At 40.8% G+C, this 22,719-nt stretch overlaps 1 protein-coding gene across 3 annotated transcripts in view; it reads right to left on the bottom strand.

Moving 5' to 3' along the window:
- Positions 1 to 3,947: 3,947 nt before the first annotated feature.
- Positions 3,948 to 22,719, bottom strand: part of slc14a2 (solute carrier family 14 member 2) — a 53,603-nt gene continuing 34,831 nt past the window's right edge. For all 3 annotated transcript variants that reach the window (XM_059989480.1, XM_059989482.1, XM_059989481.1), the window contains 4 exons: positions 21,768 to 21,902; positions 9,917 to 9,966; positions 7,925 to 8,084; positions 3,948 to 6,956 (listed from right to left, as the gene is read on the bottom strand). In XM_059989480.1, the coding sequence (XP_059845463.1) occupies positions 6,793 to 6,956; positions 7,925 to 8,084; positions 9,917 to 9,966; positions 21,768 to 21,902 (509 nt within the window). In that variant the 3' untranslated portion in view covers positions 3,948 to 6,792. The remainder of the gene's footprint in view (positions 6,957 to 7,924; positions 8,085 to 9,916; positions 9,967 to 21,767; positions 21,903 to 22,719) is intronic.

Below are 22,719 nucleotides of genomic sequence, written 5' to 3' on the forward strand. Positions count from 1 at the left end.
TTTCTTCTCTTTTAAAATGATAGCAAACTGTTAAGAGACCTGTGGTATTCTGGGACTTCTGTAGTCAGACAGGACTGGAATGTTTTGCCGCAAGTTTCTCATTTCACTACAGACCACCAGTGAACATATTTACAAGGAGCACTATCACAGGAAAGCAGCATCTATCATGAAGGACCCCCACCATCCAGGCCACGCTCTCATCTTGCAGCTGTCAACAGGAAGGAGGTCCAGGAGCCTCATGGCCCACACCACCAGGTTCAGGAACAGTTATTACACCTCAGCCATCAGGCTCTTCAACTGGAAGGGATAATTTCACTCATTCCAACACTGAGATAATTCCACAACCTATGGACTCACCTTTAAGGACTCTACAACTCGTGCTATCAATATTTATCACTTATTTACTTATTTTATATTTGTTTTCTTTTTTTAGCATTTGTGCAGTTTGTTGTCTTCTCCAAATTGGTTGTTTGTCCATCTCTGTCGTGTATGGTTTCTCATTGATTCTATTACGTTTCTTTGTATTTACCCTGAATGTCCACAAGAAAAAGAATCTCAGGGTAGTATTGTTGTGATGGAAAATAACTGGTTCTTTGAGTCTCAACAGTAGAGGCGTGGACACACACAGTTTTAATAATAAGGAATTTATTTACAAGGGGAAGTTGGGTCAACACAAGCAACTACAATACACAGGGAGCGGTGTGGGGACAGGGTACGATTACACAAACAAAGAACAAGGGAAAAGCACTACGACAACTAACCCCCTTGACCTTGGATAGCCGCGGCTCCCTTACCAGGACAAACGATAGACCTTCTCAAGCGTAAATCAATGCACTTACCTCCAACATGGTGGTCTGTAAGAGAGGGCAAGGAAGGCCAAGTTTCACCTTTTAAAGCATGGGGCTGGGTGAGATAATCCAATTAAGGTGACCAATAATTTAGGTGTGCATTGATTAGTTGGGAGGGACCAAATGTTGATTGGCATGTGGTGTGTCCTCTGACCAGCCAGGTGGCAGTGCGTCTGTCACGTGGCCGGTATCTCTGGATGCTCTCCACCCCTCGGAAGACACACCACATAGCCAACACACATAAGAGGGTGGAACAAAATCGCATATACCAGAAATAACCAATTTTGAGCTGCTAAGTAAATGCAGAGACACTCTTAATCAGCTGACATGTGCAACATAGTATAGAAATGGCTATGATTACAAGAATGAGTGCGATTGTCCAGTGAATGACAGTTGCCCACCACTCCCCCAGGGACCCAAACGGCCACCAATTGCCCCATGAGGTGTTGTGCTGGAGGAGCTGGTCCCTTGATTTTTGAATTTTAGCCACCGAGTCCCGAATGTGAGCGGCCAAGTGAGTGATGTTGTGTAAATCGCGGGAGACAAGGCCATGGCAGATAGTGGGGCTATGAATGTAGCCTTGGGGCAGGCGATTAAATGTGTATTGTCTGCTACCCCAAGTAAAGGCAAACCAGTCTTGGCTATCTGAGTGCAGGGGAATCGAGAAAAATGCATTTGCTAAATCAACAACAGCGTACCAGGGTTTATGGGGACGGCCTGCGATGTCTTCAATGAGGGTGACAATGTCAGGTACAGTGGCAGCAAGGGGGGTGCAGCATTGTTCAATTGCTTATAATCAACGGTCATCCGCCAGGAGCCGTTCCTCTTACGGACGGGCCAAATGGGGCTATTGAAAGGCGAGGCAGCGGTTCTAATAATTCCCTCCCGTAACAGGGCTTGATTGGAGTCTGCGATTTCTTGGTGCCCCCCGGCACTCTGTACTGACTGTTACAGATGATCTTGGAGGGAGGGGGAATAACAATTGGCTCCCACTTAGCCGCCCCATCGACAATAGTGGCTCGCACAATGCCGAAGGTGAACTTGCCCGTTTGTTTCAAGTGATTGTCCCTTTAAAACATTGATCCCGAGGATACATTCCGGGGAGGAGGCAATAACGACTTGCACAAATCTGGGGGAATGGTTGCCTATGGTGAGGCGAAGGGTGACCTCCCTAGCTGGTAACAGGGAGCCCCCCCAATCCCTCTATCTGCATGTCCGTACCCCTCCATAAGGCAGGATTGCCTGGGATAATGGTGTGCTGGGCGCCTGTGTCAACCTTTGTGTTTCCCTTTCCCCAATGTACTGTGACGGGTATATGTGGCCTCAAAGGCTTGGGCGGGAAAGGGCGAGAGAGCAACTGTACCAGGGGCGGTGGCCTTCATCCTATGGGAGGGGGGAAGAGGGCTGCCATGCTGGGGGTGAGGCACTATGCTGGTGGAGGTGGGACATTTCCTGCCTGATGAGCTGTCTGAGTTCTGCTTCAAGGCAGTTTCCGGTAAGGGAGCCGCGGAGGGTGGCTCGGTGTGGGTGGTCTTTTTGTAAGTAGTCTTCTCCTGCAATGCTCCTTCCACAGGGCATATAGGTTGGGGGTGGGGATGCCATCTATCTGGTTATGATCCACCCCTGCACACAGCAGGTCCGTGTACAGCTGCCTGCGTGTATATCTGAGAGGGATAGTGTCTAGGGCCTTTGGCTCGGTCTCGTGGACCTGCGTAGGTGCCCCCCTCTGCATATATTCTAATCCCTCCAGGAGGGTGATGGCATCCCGTACGGTCCTACCGCTGGCTGGTGCCATGAGGGGCAGGATTACCGACTTCAGATCGGGCGTGCGGTAGTGACCAAGTATCCCGCTAGGGCACCGGTCACTCGTGTGTTTTCAAGGAAGTTACGGTCACAGCCACCTTGATAGATGCCGTTGACCAGTGCCCATTCCCTGATAACCCGGGTGCCCTCACTGTCCGTACCCCATTGCGGGCGCCCGTGTTGATCCCACTCCAGAAGTGTGGGATAGCGAGCTCGTACCGCGGTCACTACCCGATCCCACAGGGTTGTGCCGTCGCGGATTTCTGCTTGTGGTGCCCGCAGCGCATTTTTTATGCTCTGCTGGTCAGAGAGGCTTCCCAGGGCACTTGTCTCCTGATGAGAGAGGCTGAGGTTGGGGCTCCCCTCGTCCCACAGCCGGAGCAGCCAGGCCGCGAGGTGCTCACCTGGTCGTTGGCGGTAGCGATCCGCCAATTGGGTCAGCTCCTTGGGAGGAGAAGTCCCGGGTCCCCGTGGTCTCGGAGTGACGAGGGGAAGGTCCGGCTGTCTCCCCCTCGTTCCCTTCCTCCCTGCGGTGAACCTGGGACCGCGTGGTGACGGGTCGGGCATGTTGGAGCTCGGGTGAGAAGGGGGAAGGGTGGTTGTGGGACCTTGGCTCCTCGGGCACCCCCTCGTCGTCACTATCCAGCCAGATGTCCCCATCCCCCAGCCATGCGTCCAGCTTGTCGCCACACTGGACTAAGGCTCGGATCTTTAATGGGTCCGGCTGCCAGCCAGACCGACGGGCTGCCCAGGCCTGCTGAAGTTTTATGAGGCGACAGGCAAGTTCAGTTCAAGGTCATTGGCTCGGGCCTGGCAGCCTGTGCTGCTTCCTTCAGTGTGCAACAACGCTGACTGAGGTCTTCAATTTCCCTGTCCTTCCGACCACATAAGTGCTGCAGGTGATCAGTGATTCCAACCTGGCGACTCAGCAGGGATGCAAACAACCAGAAGGCACCCCTTCGACTCCCCTTGGCTTTGGGGAACCCTGATTCCTTCAGGAGGGAGACCACATGATGGCTCAGCTTCTCTCCACAGGGCTCTAACTGCTCAGACCAGTCACTGGTTTTCCGTGGTCTGCCGGCATGCTGGCCAGACTCTCAAATCCCTCCCTTTCATCAGCCCACCCGGGGATCTTATCCTGGGTGCCTGCACTGGCTTTCTTCCCCTTATTCTAGAACATTATCCCCTGTGCCTGTGTCCAGCCAAACCCTATGAAACCCTGCTTGCAGCGCCAAATGTTGTGATGGAAATAACTGGTTCTTTGAGTCTCAACAGTAGAGGCCTGGACATACACAGTTTTAATAATAAGGAATTTATTTACAAGGGGTTGTCAGGTCAACACAAGCAACTACAATACAGTGTGGGGACAGGGTACGGTTACAAACAAAGAACAAGGGAAAAGCACTACAACAGCTATCCCCCTTGACCTTGGATAGCTGCGGCTCCCTTACCAGGACAAACGATAGACCTTCCCAAGCATAAATCAATGCACTTACCGCCAACATGGTGGTCTGTAAGAGAGGGCTAGCCAAGGCCAAGACTCACCTTTTAAAGCATGGGGCTGCGTGAGATAACCCAATTAAGGTGACCAATAATTTAGGTGTGCATTGATTAGTTGGGAGTGACCAAATGTTGATTGGCATGTGGTGTGTCCTCCGACCAGCCAGGTGGCAGTGCATCTGTCACGTGGCCGGTATCTCTGGATACAACTATATGGTGGGATATATGCACTTTGATAATAAATTTACTTTGAACTTTGCATGGGTTACTTTTCAGTTTGGCTTTTACTTTCAATAATGCTAAACCACTTGATAAATCTGCTCTCCCTTTGTTTATGCCATCCTATATTTTATAGTTCTTAAGGACAGCATCATCCTCTTCTTTTGTGAGCTGAACCATGTTCATTAAGTATATTATTCATGTCTTCTACTTTCACCTCCACATACCAGTTACCTTTTTTGGTTCTGAGGAGGCCTTACACATCTCTCAGTTGCCCTCCGTAAAAATCTTTCGATTTTCTTATATTTGCCATTACTTTTTCACACCTTCAGTATTGTTTTCCTTTTAACTTCTTACTACAATTTCTATGCCCTAAATTCTCTACAATATTAAGTTCTCCATGCCTGACCTAAGTGACCAATTTTTGTCCTTTTTTACTCCTCTCTGCGGGGAGCAAGAGCTTTGTTGATCTTGCTTAACAACTGTTGGAGAATTAGGGACAACAATTATAACTTGGCATTTCCGGCAGTTTTGGTCACTAAAGTAACTGAAAAAGTGAGATAACTAAATCTTCAGTGAACCTACTGTATATGTTCAGTGGACTTATGTATTCAGGAGAGCGTATCACAACATATGAACCTGGTTCTGGTTCTGAAATTTGGGATGGGCACACTGACTTGTTCAATAAACCTTACATTGAAAATCTTAATATCTTTCTATGATCTCATCTATGAATCACTCTGATCTCTGTTCACAACAATTAGGTTAGCCAAGCCAAAAATACGTATTTTGAGTTGTTTCAAAAGGAAAGTCATAAAGTCTGATGGTTGGCACAATTAAAGGTGAATTTAAATACTTCACATCCAGTGTTTGAGTATTCCAAGATCTATATTATTGATAACAACCAAGGTAATAATGTATTTGTTTAATACAACTATTTCTGACTGAACATAATCCTATTGATTGAACACACTAATTATTAGATGGCATTTCCAAATATTTGATTGAGACAATTTAACCAACATGAGTATAGGCTATCCAGGAAAAAGACAGGAAGGACTGAAGATAAACACCAAATTGGTAACCAATTTTTTAATTCTAACTGCTAACTGTAGTATCAAACAGCATTTTCTATATTTAAATTCTCATTTTAAAAACATTTTTATTGCTTTATTTACATCTGGAAACATATTAATTGTCAAATTTCACAAAATAGCTTTTCTGTATAAAATAAGCAGTCCAAATACATACTTGTTATCATTTTTATCTATTAAAATGGTTAAAAATCCATGACTAAGTGTGATTTGCAGAATCAGCCATCTGGTTAATTAAGTTTTAAAGTCAAGATAATGGACCATTTAATAGAGACAATGAGATATAATTGTATTGCAAGGCTCAGCATTCAGAAGAATCAAGCTATGCTTTGATATAATATATGACAGAGAAGGATACCATTTGGTCTATTCTATTTGATCTCCATTTATTCAGACTATCATACAGAATAGAAGCACAAGCCTGGAAATTACCAGTAAATGTTTAAAACATTCAGGTTTTATGAGTGCTTCAACTGAAGCATTGAACATTGCAACAAAATGGGCCGTTTGTTGCACTGAATTTATTCCAATATCCATTAGTTGTGAATTTCAATTCCATTTATCAATCTGTTCTGTATTTTTAATGCTCCAAGATGATTTGACCGATCATGCTCAGCAGTTTGAGGAAAATTCAGTTTTCCAACTCAGTCCATTTAAAATAACCAATAAAATTAATGAAGTAATGAATGTCTTAAGTGGTCATTTGATAACATCTCCAGCAATTTCTAAGTGATGGTTTAACTTTCACAAAATTATGCAATACCTTTCATTAGAGTTTTAAATTCTGGTTTCCAGCTACTTATCACACATAACACTGTGCCATGCAAGGTTCAGTTGGGAGCACTTTCAATGTCAAATCAAACATTTACAAATTCTTTTCAGAGGCTTGCGCACAAAATTCTTTGGTCATTTATTACTAAATTCTAAGGGACTACTACATTACTAGAAGTACTGATGAAGAAAACTTTAATTTTATATTATTGTTCAAATGAAGAGCAAGGGAATTTGCTGTTGCATTTCCTATTATTTTACAATGAACTACTGCATGGCTGCAAAAAATCATTGCTACATTTAGTGACTATGGAGGATGTAATATAATATCATTTCACTATTGTACATAATTTTGTGGGGATTGTTTGTCAGGGATTAATCAACATTTACGAATCAAAATTGACATTTGGCACACCTTTGACTAGAATAAGCTTTTTATAGGAAGCTTCGCGTTCACAAATGAAATACAGATAGCTCAGACATCGTTATCTACTGTACACCACTTTGTCTATTCTGACTTTTAATTTAGTTGATGGACTTTCATTCTTGGCTTCTTTTTATATTTCTTCTACCTCACAGATCTTGAAATTTACATTTGTCACAAGAAGAACGCTTTTCTGATTTGACCCAATGAACTTCTCTTCTTCAGCAACTTGATCATTAATTCTTGATTGAGATGTTGTATAAAGGAGAGAGCCACTACACAATTCGTTTGGAAAAACTGTGTGTGCAAAAAAAAAGTTGAATGTTTTACTTTCTAGTAATTTAGTCAGCATGAAAATCCTGGAAAACGTTTCCAATTAAGTGTTTAGAAAACATATAATGTAGGAGTATAGTCTCATGGATTAATGTATCTAATGGTAGTTAAGATGAAATTGAAGGCTTAGAGTGATCAGCCTTCCTGAATGCCTGATTAGGAAAAGTTTTGTCTTTGCATTTCATGCATCCACAAAAGTTGAAGATAAAAGTGTGAACCCTTCTGCAGAGAACACACTCCAACAAGCACATGTGTCAACCTACTGTGCACTTTTCATTTGTAAAGAGAAAATATTTCTCCTCAGGTGGTGGCGGTCTGTGGAGTACCCCTCCATATTCCACCCCTGAAGGCCTTCCTTAAAATTCTGTTTTTCAAGATGTTATTTACCTTTTATCTTTTCTTTTCCTTAACACCTATTTGTTTTTGTCTACATGAAATGTTTTGGGGCCCTCTGTGTTAAGTGTGAGTGGTTGGATACAGATATTTTCCTGGGTCAGGCTAATAACGATCAACCAGGTTAGGGCCTATATATATATATATATATATATATATATATGGATGGTTTTAACTCCAAATGTCCAATGTCCAATGTCCAACTTACTTTTCATATTCACAAGTGAGAGCAGGAGCTGTTCAAATCAATGGTGTTGGATAGAATCAATATTACTTATTGGATATCATGTTATTAGTATAGAGAGGGTCCATTTCAACTTTGAAACAAAAACAGTACCTACAGTAAAATATTTATATTATATGCCGATTAAGTAATTAAGAGGAACCAGTTGCATGCATATATAGGTAGTTCTACCATAATGTGTGTTTCCATAATGTGGAGTGATTATAAGGCGATTGATAGATGTGGCAACATGATTTACATTCTTGTACGCAGCTATACTATCAAGGTTTCTTTGGATTATTATAGTTTCATTTACTTTGTTCAGTTTCCTTCATTTCCAGATAGATCTTTCTGTTCTTCTCCGGGTACGTCACTTCGCATAGTGCTAATTTATAGATGTCTTTGTGGTTACTCTTCATCAGGAGAAATACAATTGTGGAAAGGCAGAAGGGCCAAGTGCATGCAGGTAATCCAAACTAGAAAACAGTGCATAATAAAACAGTAAGGGGAAACATCATTGCTACTTCAAGAAAAACTATTGATGAAAGCAAGCCTGGATAACAGACATAGTCCATACTGAAGAGGATTTTATTGTTCCACAGAATGCAGCCCTTTGGTGAAGTTCATATTAATATGCACATGCTGCTGTTATGCATTAATGATTTAAGAATTAATATAAGTATAGCCTAAAGAGTGGATCTGCAAAGTTAATGTTTATACATTCCACTTTAAAAGATGTAGGAGATTTGAAATGATTCACAGATTGTGGTCTTGTTTTATGCACCCCAGGGACAGCTGCCTTTTGAATCGGATAGGTCATAAACAGGAGTGCTAAACCTGAATTAGCCTGCATCCGCTCAAGATGGCGCACGTGGTATTGCATCACAATTACTGTGAAAATGTTTGTCCATATTTTGAGCATACAATGTTTCATTTCCCTTTGCATTGTTTTAGTTCTCTGAGTAATGGCTCAGTGTTGTGCATCTGACCAAGTCTTGTGATGATTAATGATAGAGCTATAACCCCCAAAGCCACAGCATACAGGATACATGTGTACTACTGAAAATGTGGCAAAGGGGGCAGCACAGAGTTGCTCCTCACTGACATGGATCTTCATTTCATATGGCAAGGTAACATACCATTCAACCTATCCAGTCCCTGCTAGCTATATTCATTTCATCATCTAGCATATGACCTGTAAGTGTTCTTTGTAGAGATACAGGCCCTTTAGGCTCACTGAGCTGTGCTGCCCAGCGACCCACTAATTTAACCCTAGCCTAATCACAGGGCAACCCATTACCCTACTAGCCAGTAAATCTTGGACTGGGGGACGAAAGCGAAGAACCTGGAGGAAACCACGCGCACACAGGAAGAATGTACAGACTTTCTTACAGAGGATGCTGTAATTGAACTCCAACCTCTGATGCCCTGAGCTGGGTCGTGCTAACCACTATGTTACCACTTTCCTTGGGGTTTAAAGTGCTCATCTGGACACTTCTTAAGAGCTATTAGTGACTCAGCTTCCACCACTCCCTCAAGGTACTCACTGCTCTTCGGATGAAATGGATTCCCCTGAAATCCCCTCTAAATTTCTTATGCCATTATCCCTAATCAAAGTCCTCTAGTTTTATTCATCTCTGCTCTGGAGAACAGTTTCCTGCAGTTTACCCTTTCTATACCCCTATGATTTTATATATCTCAAGGAGGTCCCCCTTAACCTGCTCCACCTCAGGGAAAACAGACCTGACCTCTCCAGTTTAATCTGATAATTGAAATACTCCATCCCAGACAATATCCTGGTGAGTCTCCTCTGCACCCTCTCCAGTGCTATCACACCCTTCCTATATTTCGGTGACCAGACCAGCATGTAGTACTCCTCTGAGGTCTAATCTCATGCTCTTGCCTTCGATACCCTGATTAATGAGTGCCAGTAGCCCATACACCTTTTTAACCACCATCATAAAACTCTACTGCCACTGAATGATCAGTGTGGACAAGGAAAGGGGGCAGAAAACAGACAAAGGTATTAGAAACCTTACCGGGATCAGAAAAGAACAGAAGGTGGAGGTAAACACCCACACAAACTTTTTAAATTGCCCTCATTTAATTTTTGCTCCTTTAACCCCACTAAATAAATCACCCAGTTCATAGTACACATCCCACACTCAGTCACAGTAAGTGAATAAGGCTATTACATTAATGCAAGTTGGTTCTTTAGTTAACGAAAACATATGGATTTAGTGAAGTCACAGGTTAAGTTTAAAATGCAAATATATTAAAATTTTAATAACTGCTGATGATCACTTACCACAGACATCACATTCATGAGTGCTTCTCCTAAGTAAGCGCAGAAAATTGCTTTTGGGAAAAGATGGAAAAATATTTAGTTTAGTAAGTCTTGGAAATACTAATTAGTACTCTTCAAGTAATTAAGTTATAATACCTGCTTACCTAGACTTTATATTGAAACATTCTACTGCTTATTGAAGGTTTAGGGTGGGCATAACTAAAGGGATAGTGAGAGTGATTGGGTTTGAAGCTATGGATCAAAGCACATGTACTGATTTATACTCACAGCTGTGATTATGGAGGGACTTGAAGGTTATGTAAGATGAATGTGGGGACAGCTGGTGGGTAAGATGTCCCAAGTAATGCAAAGGAAAGCTTTTGATGGTTATGAAGTCAAAAATGAGAACTTTCAAATTGATTCACTAGAATAAATCAGAGCTAGGCAAGGATAATGGGGAAGGAAGACTTTGTACATTGAGAGACATTGGACTCTAAGATTATGAATAACTAAAGATTAGTGAGGGGTATCTGCTGATTTACCAAAGGTTAGAATATTAGAGAAATTAGTGTTCTTAGGAATGAATGTGTATGTGACTATTTCAATGTTGGAGAAGTGCACTATGTATGAAATACTTTGGAGTCTGAAGGAGTGTAATGCTTTACAGCACCAATTCCCACTTCTGTCTGTACAATCTCCCCATGATCGCATGGGTTTCTTCTGAGTGCTCCAGTTTCCTCCCACATTCCATCGACGTATGGTTAGGGCAAGCCATGTTGATGCTGGAGCACCTGCCAGCTGCCCCCAGCCCATGTTCGGACCACATTGGTCATTGACGCAAATGACGCCTTTCACCATATGTTTCAATTTACATGTGACAAATAAAGCTAATTTTTTAATCTTTAAGTAGCCCAGAAACAGATGTTGGGTAGAAATACCAGTCCTTTTTGAAAATTGTACCAAGATGTGACTCCACTCTCACTGAAGCTCATATGATTCCAGGAACATTGAGCATGTTGAGTGGCTTACTGTTCACTCCCAGCTGGAGGGTATGGGATAGGGTGCATTGTTTTAAGATAAGAGGCTGATCATCTAAGAGTGTGGAGAAGAGACATTCCTTCAGACAGAGAACTAAATATATTTTGAAGGAAAAAAGAGTTGAGCTCAAGGGTCAGCAGAATTTGCAGAGCGGGTTTAAGGAACTATATGGACTACTCCTGATTTCCTCGTGTCTACTCCTGTTCTTGTTTCTTACAAATCTTTACACCTGTCCATCATCATCTTTGACTACAGGTCCATATTATTTAATAGCCTGACTAAAATAAAACACTGGATGAATCTTTTCATCATAAATCAGCTTCAGCAAAACTAGCAGGCATCCTTTCTAGTTTCCACTAATGCCGTTATGATAACACTTCATTCAGCCTGAGGTAAGCTCACCGGTGTGCAGCAATATATCTTTGTAGACTGTACCAGCCATTGTCTGCCAATTGAAAAATGATCTATTTATTCCTCTGCTGCTTTATCTTCTTAAAGCAATCTTCTGTCCATTGCTAATGTGGTACCACAAACATGATTGGGTTTTACAACAACCATTCATGTGGTTCAGGTAGCACTTACCAAATGCCCACTGATAATCTAAAACACTTCAGCCTCCTGTGTCTATCCTGCCACTTAAATGCCTTGAAGCTTTAAATTGGATCTTTCAAATTCCATTTGCCTTTGATGAAATCATGTCTACATGGTTAAGTCAAATTATACATCCAATTATACATCAGCATTTCCAGTACTACAGAGATCACACTGTTTTCTCTTTCTTGAGTAGTAGTCTTCTTATGCAGTTACAGCATCTAAGATAACTTACTTCTATTGCAGTATGGCGATGTGTGAGATGGCTGATAAGGATTATGTGGGGTCTCAGACTTTGCTGCAAATGGTGTAGGGTGAACTAGGTGGGGAAGGTATGTAGTTGCTTTTGGAGGATATTTACTTTCTACATCATTTTCACTTGGCCTATGAATTATCCTTTTGAAAAGACACAAGATTCTCAATACCTCCCTGGATGCTTTTTTCTCTCTCTCTTAAGTGTAGGCATATTAGGTATTTCTTATGAAGCAACAAAGATGTTATAAAATCTCCGAGGAGGCTTTGGGAACATCTTTGAAATGTTTTCCTTACCCTCCCAGAAATCTATTGTTTTGATACCTATTTGGGGATTCTTGTGCTAAGTATGTTGGTGATGTGATTTGTCCTTCAAAGCCTTGGTGCTGTGGATGTTGCCTGGGAGAGGGCTCTGACATAGATTTGGAAGATTTTGCAGAGAAAATAATGATAATACCTCATCAGCAACTGTCAAAGAAGCAAGGTGATGATCACTATTCCCAGCCAAATATGAGCAGAGTGCTGCATTTGATCTGTGAACAATTCTTTTCTCAGGTGGGCACTGGTGTGTGGATTTCAAAGTTCAAAGTAAATCTATCATCAAAGTACATATATGTCACCAGAAACTTACCTGAGATTCATTTTCTTGTGAACATTCACAGTAAAAACATAGAAACATAATGGATCAATGAAAAAGTTCACAGAGACAAATAACCTGTGTTCAAAAGGCAACCACAAGAAAATCTGCAGATGCTGGAAATTCAAGCAACACACACAAAATGCTGGTGGAATGCAGCAGGCCAGGCAGCATCTATAGGAAGAAGTACAGTCGAAGTTTTGGGCCGAGACCCTTCGTCAGGACTAACTGAAAGAAGAGATAGTAAGAGATTTGAAAGTGGGAGGGGGAGGGGAGATCCAAAACGATAGAAGAAGACTGGATGGGCCTCCTGTCCCATGATCCTCTCCCTTCTCCAGCTGTGTATCCCTTTTGCCAATTAACTTTCCAGCTCTTAGCTTCATCCCTTCCCTCCTGTCTTGGCCCGAAACGTCGACAGTGCTTCTTCCTATAGATGCTATCTGGCCTGCTGCATTCCACCAGCATTTTGTGTGGGTTGTTCAAAAGGAAATCAACTGTTTAAAAACAAAAAGAAAAGAAAAAAATATATTAAAGATAATAAATAAACAAGCAATTGATACTGAGAACATGAGCAGAGGAATCCTTAAAATTTAGTCCATAGGTTGTGGAATCATTTCAGTGTTGGGATGAGTGAAGTTATCTCCTTTGGTTCGAGCCTGATGGTTGAGGGGTCACTGAACCTGGTGATATGGGACTTGAGGCTCCTGTACCTCCTTCCTGAAGGCAGCAAGGAGAAGAAAGCTTGGCTTGGATGGTATTCATGATTATCAACTTTTCCTCAGTATAATTCCTAATATTAGAAAGATGAGTCATATTTTTAGGGTCTTGCGGAGGCCTCTTGTACAATGAAGACAAAGTCTTAGTCTCCCAGTCAACCTAGTCATGACCCTTGCACTTTAATTGCTTGCCTGCAGAGCACTTTCTCTGTAACCGTAACACATTACTCTGCATTCTGTTATTGGTTTTTCTTTTGTTAGTACTGATACATGGAATGAACTGTTTGGATGGCATGCAAACAAAATTTTTCATTGTGTCTTAATCATTGTCATTATGTCATGTCGTATGACATGGGCAATGATTGTCTTTGACTGTGATTGCTCTTGGCAAATTTTCCTATAGAAGTGGTTTGCCATTGCCTTCTTCCAGGCTGTGTCTTTACAAGATGGGTAACCCCAACCGTTACACTGGACAGCAAATTTTTTTGAAATGGTTGCTTCCTCAGGAATTTTTTGTGGTTATGATTGCACACTTGAAGATGAACACATATTTAATTTCAGACTACTTGTATCACGTAGGAATTTGGAAACTGCTTGTATTATGTAGGAATGTAGAGAAACAAGAAGCTAACTTTTATTGAATGTAATGTGTTTAATTGCTTATTGGTGCAGATGCTTTGCAATAGTTCAACTAAGCTAAAAATATTTTGTTGATAATTTTCGTTTGTGCACAGTGTCTGAGGCTTCTCCCTTAAGTGTCCAACAGTCATCAGCCAGCATTGGTGGATTCCAATTGCCCTGATACTGTTTCTCCTTGACCGCATTGTCCTGGTGAAACCTTTCACCATGCTTGTTGATGGCACTGCCAAGATTTCCAAGGAAGAATCAAAATGGGAATGCAGAAAATGAATCTTTGGTGACAGGTTGCACTTTATGGCTTTGTATGCTTGAAGCATTTTGTCAACCAGCTGCATGCAGTTTGGTGCTCTGTAATTGCCAAGAAGATTTTCAACAATATCCTTGAATGCCTTCCATGCAATTTCCTTTGGCCCCACTAGAAATTGCTTGTCATTGATGACCTGTTTGATTTGTGTAAAACAATTTTTTTTCCCTTAATCTTGCCATTAGTTACCCTGGGAAACAAATGTCTCAAATATTGAAATTCTTCACAGAAATTTTTGTGCCTGCTGACAGCAGGTTCCATTCTTGCGGTCTTGAACTCAGTAGTTCTGCTTTTGCCTTTGACAGACCCAAGTTTCGGTCCAGGTCATTTAACTCAGATTGAGTTATCAGATGAGGCTCACTAGACATAAGGAGTTCAAAATCATTATCAGTGTCATTTTCCATTCCTGGCTTGTGTGTCATGGCATTTTCCTCTGCTTCCTGTAGTCTCCATATTGCTAGTGGCTTCAGTACTGGAGGAAAATCGTCATGTGGCACAGGTCACATGGCTGAAGGGAGATTGAGGCATTCTACAGATTTCTTGTTTTGAGCAGAAAAACTGGTCAGACACAAGTTGCAGTCTGTCACATGATCCTCCTGTTCTCGCCATATCATCGGGACAGCAAACGACAACAAAATGGTGCGTGATAGGGAAATTTCAAGGTACTTTTCATGATCAGCAGCCCAAGATCCATAAGATACACCCAAAAGTATTCAGGAAGCAAAATCATTGTTGTCCAGTGTTATCAATGCTCTTGAGAGATTGTCTAGCTGGCATCAATGGTTGCATAACCAGGACTTGTGATATGCACCAGCTGCTCATATGACCATCCACCACCTGCTCCCATAGCTTCATGTGACCCTAATCAGGGGCTACACAGGTACTACATCTTACCCAAGAGTGACCTGCAAGCCAGTGGGGAGGAAGAATGCCTTACATCCCATTGAGTAGAGACATGGCTCCACCCTGCCACCCAGTTCATGTCTTAGTATATGCGACAATAATAAACAGTATATACAGTTATTGTTCGGAATGGTGTTGTGCAGCAGACGACCAATTGGTAAGGTAAGTTTATTTTGTAAATGTTCAGTGTAAGATCTATTTACTTGTGCATCTCAGTGAACAAGTTTTAGGTAACATGGAACTTATCTTCAGAGTGTGCATACTGTATATGCAAGAATGGCTATATTCAGCTAAATCTGACAAAGATTTGCCACAATCATACCATTGATGAGGTCAAGGCTTTTGACTGGCCTTGCTATATTTTCAAAACAATTTGATGGGGGCATTTTAAACAGTAAGGAATTTTGGAAAATGGCCAATATACTGTATTTACATTCTCTATAGAATATTGGCCAAAACTTCCAAGAGATTGGTTTCCTCTCGGTATTAAAACAAATCATCAATTACATTTTTATGTTAGATTTTTGTCCATCTTACTTGCATTTGTTTTTTTTCTTGCTCTTCTACTTTGAATAGAGGTCTTTTGCTCTTGAGTATGATCTTGTCATAACTTACAGCGTACTTTTTCCAGAGAGATAAGCAGAAAACCTCATGTTGACAGCCTAATTCAGGCACTGGTAATCTGTTAGATGATGGCTTATCTCAGTGAGAAAGCTTAAGGATCTTCACATTCTCCAAGCATTCAGAGGTACTGTTATACTGACCACCACCTAACCTTCTCTTTTATCTCTATCAGCCTGGCCCCCAAAATAATCCAGCAACTGAAGTGTTGCCACAATAATGTCATGATTAAAAGTGGCAAATACCTCTCAGTGATATCTTTCCTCAGATATCCTGACAACCTCCAATCAACAGAGAGTCACTGGGTGCTCATGAGGTTCCCTGAAGTCCATCATGATTAGTAACTTTGAAGAAACTCTTTGCTGCTTTACCAGAAAACATTACTGCTGATTTGATGACAATGACCAGGAGATCAAGGAACTAGTTCATTGGAAGTGCAAAACATCCTTGGATTGGAAACTCCACACAACTCAGGGGAAAGGAAGATATTCTACAGATACCCAAAGTCAAAGGTCTATTCTCTAACTGGCAATTTAACCCCAAGAAGAGTCAAAATTGCATATGGGATAAATTGCATGAGATAACTAATCCTCTCCCAGATGGATCACAATGTCTGCGCCTTGGATTCCTACTCAACACATAAAAGTCTTTATTTTACCTGATATAGGAACTGTAAATGTGGCAGCCTGGATCTTAATGGTGTTTGGAAGTTCCTATAAGCTGCAAAACCACCTGACATCACTACCTAAAACTTCTGGGTACAATACAAATAATTTTATTCTTTACATTAATAGTTCATTCATAAGATTTATGGATCATTGGGATCTCTTCTGGGGAAGGTACAACCTGTACAAAAGAGATGGTTTACACCTGAACCCGAGGAGGTCCAATATCCTTGCGGGAAGGTTGATCGAGAGGATTTAAACTAATTTGACAGTGGGATGGGAGCTGAAGTGATAGCGCTGAAGATGAGGTAGTTGGTTTACAGACAGAGGCAATGTGTATGAGACTCTTAGCAAGGAGAGGCTGATGATAGGGCAAAATTTCAATCAACAGGACAAGTTGTAATGTAAAAGGTGGACAAAATTGAAAAGGGTGAACGCAGGACTGAAGATGTTATATTTGAATATGCGTAGTATACGGAATAAGGTAGATGAACTTGTCACAGAGTTACAGATTGGCATGTATGATGTTGTAGGCATCACTGAATCAAGGCTGAAAGAAGATTATGGCTGGGAGCTTAATATCCAAGGATATACATTGTATTGAAAGGACAGACAGGAAGATAGAGGGGGTGGTGTTGCTCTGTTGGTAAAAAATGAAATCAAATCATTAGAAAGAGGTGACATAGAATTGGTTGGAAGGTGTTGAATAATTGTGGATAGAGCAAAGGAACTGCAAGAGTAAAAAGACACTAATGGAGTTATATACAGAGTCCCAAACAGTAGTAAGGATGTGGCTTACAAATTTACAATGGGAAAAAGAAAATGCATGCTTAAAGGGCATGACAATATGCAGGTAGATTGAGAAAATCAGGTTGGTACTGGATCCAAGAGCGGGTATTTCTAGAATGCCTATGAGATAGCTTTTTAGAGCAGTTTATGGTTGAGCCCAGTAGAGGATCAGCTATTGTGGATTGGATGTTGTGCAGTGAACTGCATATATCGAAGTGCTTAAGGTAAAAGTAACTTAAGGGAAAGGCGATCATAATATGATTGAATTCACCCGGAAATTTGAGAAGGAGAAGCTAAAGTCAGATGTATCAGTATTACAGTGGAGAAAAGGAAATTGCAGAGGCATGAGAGAGGAGTTGGCCAGAAATGATTGGAAAATTACATTGGCAGAGATGATGGTAGAGCAGCAATGGCTGGACTTTCTGGAAGCAATTCGGAAGGCACACGATATATACATTCCAACGAAGAAGAAGTATTCTAAAGGCAAAATGACACAACCATGGCTAACAAGAGAATTCAAAGCCAACATAAAAGCTAAAGAAAGGGCATATAATAGAGCAAACATTAGTGGGAAGTTAGAGGATTGGGAAACCCTTAAAAACTAACAAAAGCAACAAAAAAGTCATAAAGAAGGTAAAGATAGAATATGAAAATAAGCTAGCCAATAATAATGAAGAGGATACCAAAAGTTGCCTCAAACACATAAAGTGAGAGTGGATATTGGACTGCTGGAAAATGTTGCTGTAGAGTTAGTAATGTGGAACAAAAGAATGGCAGATGAACTGACTAAGTATTTTGCATCTGTTTTCACTGTGGAAGATACTAGCAGTGTGGTGGAAGTACTAGGTGTCAGAGGTCATGAAGTGTGTGAAGTTACTTTAACCAGGGAGAAGGTTCTTGGGAAACTGAACAGTCTGAAGGTAGATAACCTGGACCAGATGCTGTACACCCCAAGGTTCTGAAAAAAGTGGCTGAAGAGATTGTGGAGGCATTAGTAATGATCTTTGAAGAATCACTAGATTCTGGAATTATTCTGGAAGACTGGAAAATTGTAAATGTCACTCCAAGAAGGGAGAGATGCAGAAGAATGGAAATTGTAAGCCAGTTTGTATGACCCCAGTGGTAGGGAAGATGTTGGAGTCAATCATTAAGTATATGGTTTTGGGGTACTTGCAGGCACATGATAAAATAGTCCATAGTCAACATAGTTTCAAGGGAAAATCATGCCTGACAAATCTGTTGGAAATCTTTGAAGAAATAACAAGCAGAATAGACAAAGGCGAATTGGTTGATGTTGTGTACTTGGATTTTCAGAAAGCCTCTGACAAGGTGCCACACATGAGACCGCTTAGCAAGTTAAGAGAGCCTGGTATTACAGGAAAGATTCTAGTATGGATAAAGCAGTGGCTGATATGCAGGAGGTAAAGAGGGGGAATAAAGGGAGCCCTTTCTGGTTGGCTGCTGGTGAATAGTGGTGTTCCACTGGGGTCTGTGTTGGGAACGCTTCTTTTCATGTTATATGTCAATGACTTTGATGGCTTTGCTGCAAAGTCTGCAGATGATAAGAATAAGAACAGGTGTTCTTTTAGAATGGAGATGAGGAATTCTTTAGCCAGAAAATGGAGGGACAGGTAGTTATGAGGAAAGAGAGAGGCTATAGAAGGACCTAGACAGATTACTAGAATACACAAAGAAGTGGCTGATGGAATATAGTGTTGGAAAGTGTATGGTCATGCACTTTGGTAGAAGAAATGAAAGGGTAGACTATTTTCTAAGTGGAGAAAAAATACAAAAAAACTGAGGTGGCAAGGGACTCAAGAGTTCTTGTGCAGGAATCCCTAAAGGTTAATTTGCAGGTTGAGTCTATGACGAGGAAGGCAAATGTGATGATCGTATTCATTTCAAGAAGAGTTGAATATAAAAGCAAGGATGCAATGTTGAGACTTTATGAAGCACTGGGGAGGCCTCATTTGGACTATTGTGACTTTTTTTGAGCCCCTTATCTTAGAAAGGATGTGCTGAAATGGAAGAGGGTTCAAAGGTTTAGGAAAAATATTCAGGATTGAATGGCTTAATATATGAAAAGCATTTGATGGGTTTGGACCTGTATCCACTTGAATTCAGAAGAACGACGGGTGTCCTAACAAATGGTGAAAGGCTTAACAAATCCATCAAATGGTGAAAGGCTTTGATAGAGTGGATGTGGAGAGGATGTTTCCTGTGGTAGGAAACTCTAAGACAAGAGGACTCAGCCTCAGAATAGAGTGATGTCCTTTTATAATGGAGTTGAGGAGGAATTTTTTATCCAGAGAGTGATGAATCTGTGGAATTCACTGCCACAGGCAACTGCGGAGGCCAAGCCCTTGTGTGTATTTGAGACAGAGGTTGATAGAATCTTGACCTGTCAGGGCATGAAGTTGTGTGAGGAGGGAGAAGGCAGGAGATTAGGGCTGAAAGGAAGAATGGATCAGTTTTGATGAAATGGCAGAGCAGATTTGATGGGCCAAATGATCTAATTCTGCTGCTATATCTTATGGTCTTACTAATAATTGCTAAATCAGTTTCTCTAGTCTTAGCTTAAATACATAAGGGATATGTATTTAAGAGGCTCTTAGATAGGGACATGGATGATAGAAAGACAGAGCCCTGTGGAGGGGAAGAGTTATATTAATCATACAGTAGGTTAAAAGGTCAACAGAGCCCCATGAGCCAAGGGGCCTGTATTGTGCTATAATGTTCAATGTTCAGTATTCTATCTTCTCATCTGGAATTTAATTAATTAACTAGGAGTTATTTTTCTGTTTTCTTTTGTTTAAACCACAATCAAAAAAGAAGACAATCCTTACCAACCAATAAACGTCACGTTGAGTTTTTTTCTTACAGTCTTAGAGCCATTTGCTTGACTCACTATATTCCAGCTCCCCTTGTTCAGTTCTTCTCAGCAATGCTTTTCTTTAGTTTTCATCTCTGCCATTTTCATCCAGTTTCTGTGACTCTGTCTCTTGGTTCTGAATACTCCATGTTCTTCTTAAATTAACATTATTTTCCTCTTTTGTTGTATCTCCATGACTCTCATTCAATTCCCACATAAGCCTGCAACCTTTATTTCTTTTGCATGGATTTATGTTCCATGCTATGCTTGTGCTTTTCTTCTAAATATTCACAGTGTTATCCAATGTGATACAACGGGTAGTTAAAACTGTCCACTGCATCACTGGCACCAGCCTACCCACCATGAAGGACATAAAAACAGAAAGATGCCATAAAAGAGTCAGTAATATCATGAGGGATTCCACACATCCTGCTCATGAACTGTCCCACTCCCATCAGGGAGGAGGCTTTGTAGCATCCACGCCAGGACCACCAGACTCAAAACAGTTATTTTCCCCAAGTAGTATGGCTGATTAACACCTCCACCCACTAACTCCAGCATACTTTATTACTTCCTGTCAGTCACTTTAAATACAGCCTACTGTCACTGCATGGACATACAAACAACTATTTTATACATTTGTATGTATTGTGTGTGTTTTATTCTTATTGTATTCTTTTCCTTTAGTGTTTTTTTCTTTTATGCTGCACTGGAGCTGGAGTAACAATTACTTTGTTGTGTACGAGAAATGACATGAAATAATCTTGAATTTTGAATCTTGAATGTTATCTCTCTCTTTCTCCATTACAGCAATTAATTACGAAAAATCCTGTAAATGATCATTACCTTTCTCCTTAAAAGCTGCTCCTCTTTATGAGCTCAGTGTTGCCATTCCAGTTTAACCTGGCTCTGGTTGAGCAGGCATATTGACCAGCTTAAATGACGGGGAATTCCAGCCAGTTCTTGGCTTGGCTGTCCGTTGTCAGAACACAACTGGGTAGATGGCAGGAGGCAACGTCCAGCGAGTTCTGATCTTTGGTGCTGTTCTCAGAAACTTGAACTTCCTTATAACGATGGGGTAAATTCTAACAGTTCAATGTGGAACTGCTGGCAGTTTCTAACACATTCAGTCTTAACATTTCCCAGCTATGATTCTTTAGCTTTCTCTTTCTCTATTTCTTACTGTTTATACCCATGTCATTCTCACTCAGTATGCTGTGTTGATCTCAATCCGCTCTCTCTGAAAAGCGAAACCACCACCCCCATCAGATTCTGTAAGTCTAAAATAAAATTAGTAATTACAGAAACACTCTGCTGAAAAAAGAAACAATTAACATTTCAGACCTGAAGCATAAACTGTTTGTCTTTCCACAGTTGCTGTGTGACCTTCAGATTCCAGCATTTTCTTTCATCCGCACTCAGCTTATATATCCTTGCCAAAGTCAGTCAGCTCCTTCTCTGTTTCATGTGAACCCAAGTTGATGGAGTTGTCGGGCAGTAATTCTACTGGCTTTGTCCTTATTCATTGTTTCGTGCTCTACCACACTGTTTCAAATAGCATTCTCTATCAATGTACAGTACATGTGGAAGATGAGTAGACTGTACATCAGGACTATGTGTGGGGATCAGAGGATGATGCATCAATGTTGACTGTATGGGAGAACACTGGTTTAAAGAGATACAATATCCAGACTAATAGCAAGCAAAGGAATGGTATCAGAACTATGCTACAATAGTAGACTATTGAGGAGAATGAATCATGGTAATGGTAAATATGTTTATCAAAAACTGGAAAGACAAACAGGTTTTCTGCAAGGATTATCTCTGATGCTCTTTTCAACTTACAGCATATTATTGCCAAGAAATGAGTCTGCCATGTCAAAGCATAAAACATTCCACCCACTGCAATGCAGGCAAGGACAGAGTTGTAACTCCATAATCCATTATAGATTTTCTGAAATGGTGAAGCCAAAGATAATCCTGTAAAAAAAATTAAACAGAAAAATATTTAGCCTTTTATTGATTACTAGATGTTTCTAATTGCCTTCAGGAAAACATAGAAACATAGAGAACCTACAGCACAATACAGGCCCTTCGGCCCATATGGTCTGACAATTCATGATTTGATCACTTAAAGCTAAATGATCTCAATATTCAGTTCTAAGTAACTAACAAGTGAAACAAATAGATGAATACAAATTTTCTATCAATGCCCAAAAGTTTGTTGGAAACCCAAAATGTCTAAACTTTTATATAATAACTACAAAATTTAAATAGCACTACTGTAAAGTCGTCTTGCTTGTTAACTCTGTGATATACTTAATGAACCTTGGGAGGAACTGAGTGCTAGGGCATATTTATCTAAACTATGACGCTTACTTAAGTATTTTACACATAGTTTTACAGGGCAATAATTGTCCAAATTTCAATATTCATATGTTCAATTACATCTTATATTGTCTAGGAATTTTGAAACATACAAAAAAACATATTTGTATATTGAAATCAGCACAAGTTGGAAGTTCATTAACACTGAGCTCATCTCTAAGTTTATATATTAACATGTGGAAAATGTTCAAATTCCACCTTGATAATTTTGTGAAAAACAGATCTCAACATAAAAACACTGTTATCAGTAAAAGTGATTATGAAGCTATCAATTTGCATAATTCTTCAGTTCCCTTAGGAAAGGAAACATGAAGTTTTCTCGGCTCGAAACATTGACTGCTTATTCCCCTCCGTAAACGCTGCCTGACATGCTGAGTTTTTTCAGCACTCTGTGTGTGTTGTCATGCTT

Source organism: Hypanus sabinus, chromosome 14, assembly GCF_030144855.1.
Source record: "Hypanus sabinus isolate sHypSab1 chromosome 14, sHypSab1.hap1, whole genome shotgun sequence".
In the NCBI taxonomy this organism is placed as follows: Eukaryota; Metazoa; Chordata; class Chondrichthyes; order Myliobatiformes; family Dasyatidae; genus Hypanus; species Hypanus sabinus.